Consider the following 12,254-nt stretch of genomic DNA (forward strand, 5'->3'; position numbering starts at 1 on the left):
GAGGACTATTCTGAGGCAATATTTGAGGAGAATGGGTTTTATAAGAAAGTTGCCAAAATGTTTAGGTCAATTATTAAATGAGCATTTCTATTACGACCAACCAAACCATCACTACAGGAACCTCAAAAGCAACACCTGACTACGAGAAGGTACCATTCTGTGCAGCACGAGAGGACATCCTTTCTCTTGCCCTAACTCTAACCCTGAGGCTCTGCAGGGTTGGAGCCTGAGTCCCCTGAAAGAAGCCCATCTGGCAGCCGCACTCACCTCTTCCCCGCCTGTCACGGCCCCCTTCTTCTCCAGGCTCTTCCTGAGCAGCTTCAGCAAGTAGTCCGCTCGGGTCTGCAGCTGCTTCCCCTGAGGCTTTTTATCTGTCTCCACAGGCAGAATCTTCAACAGGAAAGGAAGAGAAGCACCCACCACCACCCACATCCGGTTAGTGGATCAGGATCAACGGAGACAACAAAGAATTGAGCAGTCCTTTCCCTCCCCAACCACCCAAAATACAGATAAAGCCTCAGATCCTATCTCATGTCCATGGCTCCCAGTCACTGAAAATCCCTTATGAGCCGTTCTCGTTTTACAAAATGGGATGGAGAAATCCAGCTCTCCCACTGGCTCCTACCTGTGCTGTTAACAGGGTAGAACAACTCAGGTAGGAGGGGCTTGTTGGCTTCATCTGCTAGAGCATCCCAGCCGTCGTGGATTTCCTCCTTCCAGGAGCAGGGAATCCCTGGAGCTAGGTTAAAGCTTCGTTTTAGATTGAAATGCTTCTTAGAGCATTGCGGAGAGCACTGAGCTATGCCAGGACAGGATCCATCCCTGCTACCACGGCTGGACCTCTCAGGCCAGACTGGATTTGGTCTCAGTGCTTATGGCAGGGTGCTGTCACCCTCTCAGAACATTGCACATGGGATGAGCATTGTTTGACGTGCCAGGAAAAGCCCTGCCAGGAGCACAACATGGAGCGCATCCTACTAAAATTTGAGCCAGTCAGCTTTCCCTGCTTACAGCTCTGAGCACGGCCTTACTACTTGGTAGCCTGATTTGCAACAGATAGGGTGGGAGGCTCGATTTTGTGGGAGAAGTACAGCTAATGTTTAATTCCATTACAGAAAATACCAAGGTGTGGCTCATTCTTTCTTTTTGTGTAGAACAGAAACACGGTTGTTTTAAACAAAGGGCCAAGAACTAAGGCCAAAGAATGCTTTTATTATAAATAATCTTACCCTGGCATTTGTTGCAATGAAATTTGACCTATAATAAAAATCAGAATTTTAAGATTTCTCCTATAATTTCCCAAAAATTTCCCCTGGCTATTATCTGCATCTATGAAACAGTGCCACACGCCACTAAAGATAGTAACATTTCCAAGGATAAAGAAATCCCAGGAATTTACAATTATACCAATTTATTAATTTCCAATTTGATCCCCCGACCCCAAGAGAATAGATAAAATTAAGTAATAAATATAAAAATATTAAACAACAAATATAGAAATCTCCAGCATCACAGTGACTTACTTTGTCAGTTAACTTAAGCTCTGGATCCGTTTTAATTAACTCCCAGTTTCCATAGCCATGTTCATAAATTCCCAGCAATAGGCGAGAATCATCCTCCACTCCCCATTCTACATCAAAATGTGCAGCTTTGACGCGGCAGGTTAAGCAGTATCTAAAGGGATTTCAAAAAAAGGGAGGACATTAGAGGAGGAGTCTTTCTGATTTGAAAATGAACACAAATGAACATGGACAAAGTATTCTGCAATGTTAAGACAATAAAACGCTACATAACTAAATATAACTGTAACTTCAAATCTATTTTCTTATGACACAACCATCCAGGCATGAGCACATGATACACTCACTTTTTTTTTTCTTCGGGGTCCACAGGGATAGATTTATGCAGCATCTCAAACTCTTCTTCGTGCTGGATAATGGATTTCACATTAACCTGAACCCCTGATATCTTGATTGTTGGGCCTCTCTTTTTGCCTGGTCCCTTCCCTAAAGAATACCAATTTCACATTAGTTACATGAGAATTTGCTGAAGTTTCCCCAAAAACACAGATCAGCAAACTCTGAACTCTTCCTCCCTCAATATACATCTCTGGCTTATTGTTAATTCAAAGATGTAATCCATAAAGCAAAAAATTTTCTTAGTTCATGTTTGTAAAATAACCTCTAAACTACTCAGTTTTTTAAGATTTAGAATTTTTTAATCCACTAGTGTTTATAATTGTATTTTAATCTTCCTGTTTTAGACTTTGGTTCTAAAATTAATAAAATTAACAAAAGAAGATTCTGAAGGAATAATATTAATGGCTTAAGTTTTTCCTGTTTTTTAAGTATCCCATTAAGAGAGGGTTTTTTTTAAGTGTTTTAAAGATTTTTCTACTAAAAAAGTATGAGGTCAAGTTAATATCTAACACATTTGAAATGATAAACAAAAGATATCACGAAAAGGTTACCCTCTCCCTAGTTTCAAATTAAAATAATCCTAGAAGTAAAAATTAAACCCAGTCAACTCTAACCAAAGAGTCCAAGTTGAAATCCATGAGATAATGGTACTCATCTGTGAGAGGAAAGATGCCTTAGGGCCTGAGAAAGATTTCATTTTTTTTTAACATTCAAGTTAGTGAAATGGTACTACAATTATAAACAATTATTTAGGGGTTCTCATGTAATCCATTACAATTTCACTTGCAGATGCTATTCCCAACAATACTGATGAGAGCTGGAACAGAATGTGGTAAAATGGGAAAGACACTGCTCTGAAAATGAGAAATCTGATATTTATTCCCAAATCTGAACAAACTGCTCCCCTCTCCTTTTTCCCCCTCTCACTTCTAGTTATTAACCTCTCTGGGTCTCAGTTTCCCCATCTGAAAAATAAAAGGATTGCAATAGAAAAAGGGGCAAAGGTTAAAGAGACAATTCACAGAAAGGGAAATACAAATGGTTCCAAAACATATGAAAAATACTCAACCTCACTCATGATAAGAGAAATGCAAATTAAATGTCTACACATAACATTTTTAACCTATCAAGTTGGGAAAATTCAAAAATTTGATAATATTATGTTGGTGAGACTAAGAGGAAACAGACACTGTCATTCACTGCTGGTGAGAGGGTATAGAACAAAATGCATAGAAAAAGATAATTTATCACAACAAGGTAAAGCAAAAGAGTAGAAAGCTAAATGTTCATTAACAGGACACATACTGTATAATCATGACAGATTATGCAGCACTTAAAAAAAAAAATCAGGCAGCACCATTTTTAATGAACAGTAGCCATATAGAAAAAATAAATAAAACTGGATACACCAGGAAAAAACTCCAAGTTTATATCCAGAGATATAAAAGTAAATGAAAAATCACATAAAAGCACAAGAGTGAAAAAAACCAGCGTGAATTCCTTTATATCCTGGGAGTAGAAAACACGTTTTTAACTGACTCAAAATACAAACACAACAGGGTAAAAAAGATTGATAAATTTGACTACATAAAAATTTTTTTTAACAGATATTTATTTATTTTTTGAGGAAGATTAGCCCTGAGCTAATATCTGCTGCCAATCCTCCTCTTTTTTGCTGAGGAAGACTGGCCCTGAGCTAACATCTGTGCCCATCCTCCTCTACTTTATATGTGGGATGCCTACCACAGCATGGCTTGCCGAGTGGTGCCATGTCCGCACCTGGGATCCAAACCAGCGAACCCCAGGCTGCCGAAGCGGAACCTGCGAACTTAACCACTGCACCACCAGGCCAGCCCCTGTAAAAATATTTTTAAGTTTTCTGCACAAAATACCATAAGCAAAGTAAGAACACAAATCACAAACTAGAGAAGAAAATTGGCAACTTTTATCAAAAAAAGATTCTAAAAGTTAAGACCAATAGCTGAAAAGAAAATGGGCACAGCATATGAATAGACAGTTCACAAAGGGCCCTTAGAAAAGATGCACAACCTTGCTCATTAAAGGAAAAACGAGATACCACTTCTCACCTATCAGTTTGGCAAAAGTCCAAATATTTGCCAACACATTCTGTTTGTGAGGCTTGTAAACATATACATTGCTGGTGGCATTGTAAGTGGTGCCAGATTTTGGAAGAGAATTTGGCAATATCTAACCAAATTCCATATGCATTTTCTGCAGGACCCAGTGATTCCAATTCTAGAAATCTATCCTAAAGCTATGCTGGCAGAGATATGAAATCGCATATTCATTAAACTATTTATTCATTGTGGCTGTATTTATAATGGTAAAAGACTGAAAACAACCCAAATAGTCATTAGTAGGGAACAATAAAGTATGGATTAACATCTAGCTACACAGCAGAACACTGCAATCGTACAAGGCAGGAGTGATGATCTCTACATAATGTATGCAGTGCTCGCCATATGCGAAAATAAATAGGTGCAGAACAGAACACACAGTACCTTATCTTCTGTATAAGAGAGGAAATATACCCACACTCAGATTTAAATTTTTAAAAAGAAACAATGGAAAGATAAATCTAAAACTAATAGAAACGGTTACCTATGGGAGAGAAAAGAGAATAGGACTGGAGGACTGGGATGAAAGCATCATTCTCCAAATGTTCCTTTGTTTTATAGTTTTGAGTTTGGACCATGCAAATGATTTACATGATTAAAAAAACAAAGTTAAATCAAAATGAGAAAAGTAATCCCTAAAAATTGAAACTAAATAAAAATGAAAGAAGCTAAACTATATTAAGTTGGTGGGATAACCACAAAGAGAAAAGAACAACTTCGAATAATTTTAAAACCTAGTATTTTGACTGCACATTGATACTGGGATGTATTCTAAGCACAAAAAGAAATGCAAAGACATCAAACTTTGCATTGAAAAGTCTTACTGTTAACAGTAAGATTGGTATTGATATTTGGTAACATGTTATAAGACAAGACAAATACACGATTACGTTAACATTTTCAGGAACAAAAATTTTCAGCTTAAGAAAAGAGGTATCGATAATCTTACGTTTGAACTGGAAATGTCAGCCTGGACTCAGAATACCTGAACACCAGTTTACAGGCAATACAGGCTTAGGGAAACAGGCAATGCCAGGAGGAGGCAAGCAGTCAGATCCAGAATGTGAACCCCACAGAGAGAGGCACGTGAGAGGAAGGGCACTGTGAGGAGGAAATATCTCCAAAATATGCTGAGAGAAGGACAGAGCAAGGTATAGCAGCACGCATGCTGCACTACCATCTGCGTTAAAAGGGGAAAAAATATCATTCATTTTTTTGTACATATGTATTTTTAAATTTCTAGAAAGAGACAAGAAATAGGGATAACTGTTTTTCATTTTTAAGCCATGTGATTATAATACTTATTTGAAACAATTACAATGAAAAAAGAAAAAAATGTAAACTTGAGGTTTACTTTTGGATATATCCTGGGTACTATTAAAAGCACAGATTTGGGGACCGCCCCCGTGGCTGAGTGGTTAAGTTCGAGTGCTCTGCTTCGGCGGCCCCAGGTTATGCCGGTTCCGATCCTGGGCGCAGACATGGCAATGCTCAACAAGCCATGCTGAGGCAGCGTCCCACATGCCACAACTAGAAGGACCCACAACTAAAAATACACAACTATGTACCAGGGGACTGTTGGAGGAAAATTAAAATCTTAAAAAAAAAAAAAAAAGCACATATTTGAATCATTGTCCAAACCACTCAAGTTACTTAAAAGTTTCTTTTAGGGACAGGCCCAGTGGCATGGTGGTTAAGTTTGTGTGCTCCACTTCAGTGGCCCAGAGTTCACTGGTTTGGATCCCAGGTGCGGACCTACACACTGCTCATCAAGCCATGCTGTGGCAGCGTCCCACGTAAAAAGTAAAGGAAGATGGGCACAGGTGTTAGCTCACAGCCAATCTTCCTCAGCAAAAAGAGAAGGCTTGGCAGTGGATGTTAGCTCAGGGCTAATCTTCCTCAAGAAAAAAAAAAACAAAACCAAGTTTCTTTCACAAAAAGAAAATACATTTAAAATTTTTTTCTATATTTAAGACTTTTTTAATTCTATTACCTTCAATAATATCCTTAAAAAGAAATTCCCAAAGCACAACTTTTTTACTTAATAATTATAGCTAATATACTGCAAGCCAGACACTACCTAAGCACTTCACATGTGTGGAACTGTTCAAGTAGTCATCCAAACCTTTTGAGGGAGGTACTGTTACTCCATTTTGCCAACAAGACTGCTGAGAGGCTATCACTTGTCTCAGGTCTTGCAGATAAGAAATGGCAAAACCAAGATTCCAGGTAACCTGGCTGCCTCCAGGGCCCAAACACTTAACCACAGCAGAGAGAGCCCCCTGAGAGCAGCTTCTAGAGTAGTGAAGGGTGACACAAGAATGGGAGAAATGGTACAAATGGACCACAGTACCAGTGAACCGGAATGACAACACCCTCATCTCCCTGTTTGAGGTTCAACTACGAGGGTGTCCTTTAATAATAATGACTTCAGAGCTCTCTCCTCACAAGCCACCCCAGACCTCCTACTATTAGAGGACAGGCAAAAACACTTTCTGGGGTATAACGGAACATACACTACAGGTCACACCCAATTACAGTCATGTGCCACTTAACGACAGGGATATGCTCTGAGAACTGTCATTAGACGATTTCATCGTAGGAACATCAGAGTGCACTTACACAAACCTAGATGGGATAGCCTACTACACAGCTAGGCTATATGCTACTAATCTTATGGGACCACCACCATCCATGCAGTGCATTGCTGACCAAAAAGTCGTTATGCAGCGCATGACCGCACAACAACTTATAGTGCCATGAAAATCTCACTGTAAGAAAAATGATTATAATATTCCTCCAATATTTTATTATCACAATTCTCTAAATCCTTTAAATTTGCCACAACAAAACAATACGTATACGTATATAGAAGATAATTACTGATGCTTGTGGTCTATGATGTCCTCGTTTACAGCCAAAATACAGCTGTATTTTGTACCTGCTCAGCTTTGCCCACTCAGGTCCTCACGTCATTCAAATCAATTTAAACTTTCTATAGCAACATAAAAAGAAACCAGTCGTCTTGCTCATTACCCTGCACCTTCTGCAAATCAACTTCGTTTGTGAATAAATCTTTGGGATCTTACAGCACTGAGCTCACATAAAGGTGGGTCAGCATACACGCCTCAAAGGAATAGAGATGCAGGAGATCCTAGTCTGTTCTAAAAAAGGCCCTTCAGCAGCAGAAATCCCAGTACACAGTGCGAGGTTTCGGGGAATCACCGAAGTTGACTTACCCTCGCTGGCATTTTCTTTCAGCTGTTCCTCATATTCCTGCATCGCTGACACACAGCTGTTGTGAATCAATTCACCCAGCCGCTTCAGATCTGCCACAGACTTATCCACTAGCTCAGCATCACGTGCTATGCACTCCAGCCTGAGGAAAGACAAATACAGGGACACTTCAAGGCCCTGCACCCACTTTTCTAATGTCATGAGATAACACTTGGTCTCATCTAAGCTTGCTACTGCAAACACACTTTTCCCTACATTCCTTTATTAATCACTCCAAGGCTCCAGCAACACTGGGGTAACTTATTCATTTCCCATTATAAAGAATTGTGCCTTGGGGCCGGCCCGGTGGTGCGGCGGTTAAGTTCCCATGTTCCACTTCTCAGCGGCCCAGGGTTCACTGGTTCAGATCCCGGGTGCAGACATGGCACCGCTTGGCAAAAGCCATGCTGCGGTAGGCATCCCACATATAAAGCAGAGGAAGATAGGCACAGATGTTAGCTCAGGGCCAGTCTCCCTCAGCAAAAAGAGGAGGATTGGCAGTAGTTAGCTCAGGGCTAATCTTCCTCAAAAAAAAAAGAAAAATAAAAAAATAATTGTGCCTTGGAATAGTCTACAAAACAAAGTAATTTTCAAAACACAGAAGGAAAAGGGTTCAGCTTTCTTTAATAACTAAATAGGCTGTCTAATAATGGTAGCAGGTGAAGAGCCCAAAAACCGTTTGCACTAGTTTGCTTCCTTGTGCTTTCCTTTCCAGCGTACTCTCATTCACTGCAATGTTCCTAGAAGCAAAGTACAGTTACTTCTACAATATGTTTCATTGATCTCCAAATCATAGGAAGCATGTGAATACATTAATGTCTAAAAATCAGGCTGTCAAAAGGTGGCCGACCTTAAATGGAAAATAGTACCAAAAAAGAAACTGCTCCATAATAAAAGTGAATAAGAGGCAGACAAGGAACTGTTACTAAGCTTACCGTTCAAGAGGGAGACCAAACTTCTTATATGCCTTGATGAACCTAAGAACGTGATAAATAAAACACATTAAAAAACAGAGACTTCAGCTATGTTAATGCAAACATATCCTGTGATGAAATACAGTCATGTGTTGCCTAATGAGAGAGAGACACTCTGAGAAATGCACAGTTAGGCGATTTCGTCGTTGTGTGAACAGCACAGAGTGGACTTACACAAACAGATGGTAGAGCCTACTACACACCCAGGCTACACAGTACTAATCTCATGGGACCACCATTGTATATGCTCTCCATCGTTGAATGAAATCTTGTTTTGCAGCACATGACTGTATGAGCATGCAAACTGTCAAAAACAGAGCCCAATCCTTGTAACTGCCACTAAATGAATGAACACTGACTGCCTTTGAAAATGGCCAACTTAAAATAATGAGGGCCAGAAATCCATTCAAACTAAAGATGAACTTTATTCTCAGTGACTGATGGTGAAAATGCTTAGGGACATAACTGAGAACAGTGACTTAACTGTAACAATATTATCCTTTTCAGAAGTACAAGTTTATGGAGTTCAATAAGTAACAGATGATTCAATCACCATAACTCTTATGATAAAATCCCAACACAGTCAACTGGCCTACTCAGTCCACTACTGTTACTTTCAATTCCATACTGCAATATTTCTCATTATTTTCTGGTCAATAATACAACCATGACATTTTTTAGGACTGCCTCAAATACTTTTTGGAACGAGGCAAAGTAAAATAAATATATGATTTAAAACATCTTAGGCGAAACTTAGGAAACTGCTGACTCCTTCTGCCCAACCTTGTCTCCAACCAAAGATCCAATCTATCCTTTCAAACGTCTCTACCCTAAACCATGCTATACACCAATCCACATGTCACCTGCTCCCCTCCCTACAGCTAACCACTAGCACTCTCACTAAAAAGCACGATGTCACTGGACATAAAGGGCTTCACTGTAACAGGCCAAAGTACTAAAACAATCTGGTCAGCTAACAGTATAAGAGAGATACTATGGGGGAAAAACGGAAATAGAGGCACAGCAATTGAAGAAAATGGGAGTGAATATGACACCAGCTAAGACAGAACACTACAGAGGCAGCATGGATACAAGGATTAGGCAAGTGCTGTAAGCAAAAAGTGAATTTGAGGGTTATTCCTCAACTCTACATTTCTCCTTCTTGATATATACTGAAATATTTTACATCTGAAATAATATGACCTTTGGGATTTACTTCAAAATAATCCTGAGATGGAGAAAGATTTCTGGAATGGTAGAGTAAGGATCTCTGAAAATCTGCTCTTCCATAAAAGCAACAAAAGCACAGACAAAAATTGTCAAAATCAACTTTGCTGGCACTCTGGAAATTAACCAAAGGTTTACAGCCATCTAAGGGGCATTTATTCAAGAAAATGGCTGGGTCTCAGTAACAACAGTGTGCTCTCCAGCATTTTAACTTGCTCTAGGCCCATGCCCCTCTCCCCACTTCCGTGACAGCCTTGAAAACCAACACTTGTGCAACTACATTAGTAGTGCAAAGGAGCAGTGCAGCAGCCACTGGAAGTGACAGAACATGTTTGGAGCTCCCCAGAAGCTCCTTCCCCAGAGAACTGCACTATTTGACCTGACTCCACCCTGAGAAGCTCCAATCTCAGACCTGTCTTCATTTGACCTGTGTGAAGAGCACTGGTCATAGTTCATTGGCCACAAACAATTCAAGGCAAAGGTTTAACACCACAGCTGCCTGAGGAAACATTACCAGTCAGGGCTATCAACAGACTGACCAAATACTGAAAAGGAAAAACTGGGAGGAAAGATGTCCACAGGGGGCTTTGAAAAAATCTGACATAGTACTGAGAATGTAGAAGGCACAGACATGTGTAGGGGTATGTGCTCGCACAGGAAAAGACCTGAGAAGCTGTTCCTCTCTCCCCTCTGGCTGGCCCTGAGGCTCTACGCAAGCAGAAACCGAAGAATAAGGCAGAGTGGTACACTGCCTGCCGAACACCGAAAACATGCCCCAACGTTCACAGGGAGCCCTTCAGACAAAGGCTGGTAGACTTAGTGGATCAAGGCGTTTAAGGAAATCTCTGTCCAATCATTAGCTGATCACTAAGCTAAATGAGCAGAGACTTCAAATGACATGACAAAGAATACAGACTTCACGGAACTAGTCCGGCAAGTTACTCAACAAGCAAACAGTAACAGAGCAAACAGCAAACACAACAAACTCTGGCTGGCAGGGGGAATCTGATTTCCAGGCTTGCCACATTCTTACTGAAAATGTCCAGTTTTCAACAAAAAATTGTGGGACAAAGAAACAAGAAAGTATTGCCCATTTAAAAAAAAACAGCCAATGGAAATGTTCTCTGAGGAAGTCCAGAAGTTGAACTTAATGAAGACTACCCTTCAAAAACAAAGGAGAAATTAAGACGTTCCCAGATAAACAAAAATAGACAATTTGTTGCTAGCAGACTTGCCCTAAAAGAAATACTACAGAGGGTCCTGCAGACAGAAAGGACACTAAACACTAACTCAAATCCCCATGAAGAAATAAGAGCCTCAGTAAGGATACTGAGTAAATAAATATAAAGACAGTATAAATGTATTTTTGTTTGTAACTCTTTTCTTTTCCTATCTGATTTTTAAAAACTGCATAAAGCAATAATTAAAAAACTACGTTGATGGGCTTACAAAGTGTAAAGACAGAATTTGTGTGACAATAATAGCACAAAAGAAGGGGGAGGAATGGAGCTATAGTGGAGCAAAATTTTAATGTATCATTGAAATTAAGTTGGTATTAATCCAAACTTAACTGTTCTAAGTTAATATTTTAATTGTAATCTCCAGGGCAACCACTAATAAAATAACTAAAAATATAGTAAAAGAAACACCAAGAGAATTTAAATGATATACTAAAAAACACCTATGTAATACAAAGGAAGGGAGTAATGGACCTGAAGGACTAAAAAAAAAGACACAAGACACACAGAAAACAAAGAGCAAAACGCAGATGTAAATTCTACCTTATCAGTAATTGCATTCAACAGAGATTAAAGGTTCCAATCAAAAGGAAGAGACTGAGGGAGAGGATTTTAAAAAAATGATCCAACTATAGCCTGTCCACAACAGATACAAGTTAGATTCAAAGACACAAATAGCTTGAAACAAAAAAAGATCCACAATACCCGTATACAATACTCAAAAGAGAGCTGGAGTGGCTATACTATTAGCAGACTAAAAAATGAAGTTAAGACAAAAATTGTTACAAAAGACAAAAAAGGACATTTTATAATGATAAAAGGGCCAATCCATCAAGAAGACGTATCACTGACACCCAACAACAGAGCCCCGAAGGACATGAAGCAAAAACTGACAGAATTAAGGGAGAAGTGATGTCACCATAAATCGTTCTTGACTCCACTCCCCCTCACAAGAACAACTAACATCTATTCCAGAACAAGGAAATGGAAGACCTGAACAACACTAAACCAAACAGACCTAACAAACATCTGTAGAACACTCTGCCCAACTACAGCAGAAAACACATTCTTCTCAAAATAATCCTGGGAGAAAGGGGTGACAGAAGTAGGATACACATACAACAAGACTGACGACAAATTCAAAATGGTTAAGATGATAAGTACATAGGGGTGATTTATATTCTATTTTATCAATGTTTGTATGTATTTACATTTGTGCATAATAAATTAAACAAAGAAAGAAAAGAATACATATAACATTTAGGGGAAAATAAAGAGCTTATGATTTCAAATATATTGACTTAAAAGGACTATTTGATATAATTATAACATGGATTAGACCATAAAGCTATCTTCATATTTTCTATTTTCTTCAGCCTTTTAAAAAAAATAACATGGAAACTGGGGAAAAAATGGTTTGGAAGCAACAATTTTAGATCTTTTTTTTTGGCGGGCAGAGGGGTGTGAATCGGACACAACAAA

General features: G+C 39.2%; 1 protein-coding gene across 7 annotated transcripts in view; it reads right to left on the reverse strand.

Annotated features, from left to right (window-relative positions):
* The window catches only part of CHD2 (chromodomain helicase DNA binding protein 2), a 112,929-nt gene that overhangs the window by 24,951 nt on the left and 75,724 nt on the right, over nucleotides 1-12,254 (reverse strand). For all 7 annotated transcript variants that reach the window (XM_046652546.1, XM_046652545.1, XM_046652549.1 and 4 more), the window contains 5 exons: nucleotides 8,269-8,310; nucleotides 7,297-7,436; nucleotides 1,868-2,006; nucleotides 1,524-1,674; nucleotides 268-390 (listed from right to left, as the gene is read on the reverse strand). In XM_046652546.1, coding sequence (XP_046508502.1) covers nucleotides 268-390; nucleotides 1,524-1,674; nucleotides 1,868-2,006; nucleotides 7,297-7,436; nucleotides 8,269-8,310 — 595 coding nt within the window. The remainder of the gene's footprint in view (nucleotides 1-267; nucleotides 391-1,523; nucleotides 1,675-1,867; nucleotides 2,007-7,296; nucleotides 7,437-8,268; nucleotides 8,311-12,254) is intronic.

This window comes from Equus quagga, chromosome 2 (assembly GCF_021613505.1).
Source record: "Equus quagga isolate Etosha38 chromosome 2, UCLA_HA_Equagga_1.0, whole genome shotgun sequence".
NCBI lineage: Eukaryota > Metazoa > Chordata > Mammalia > Perissodactyla > Equidae > Equus > Equus quagga.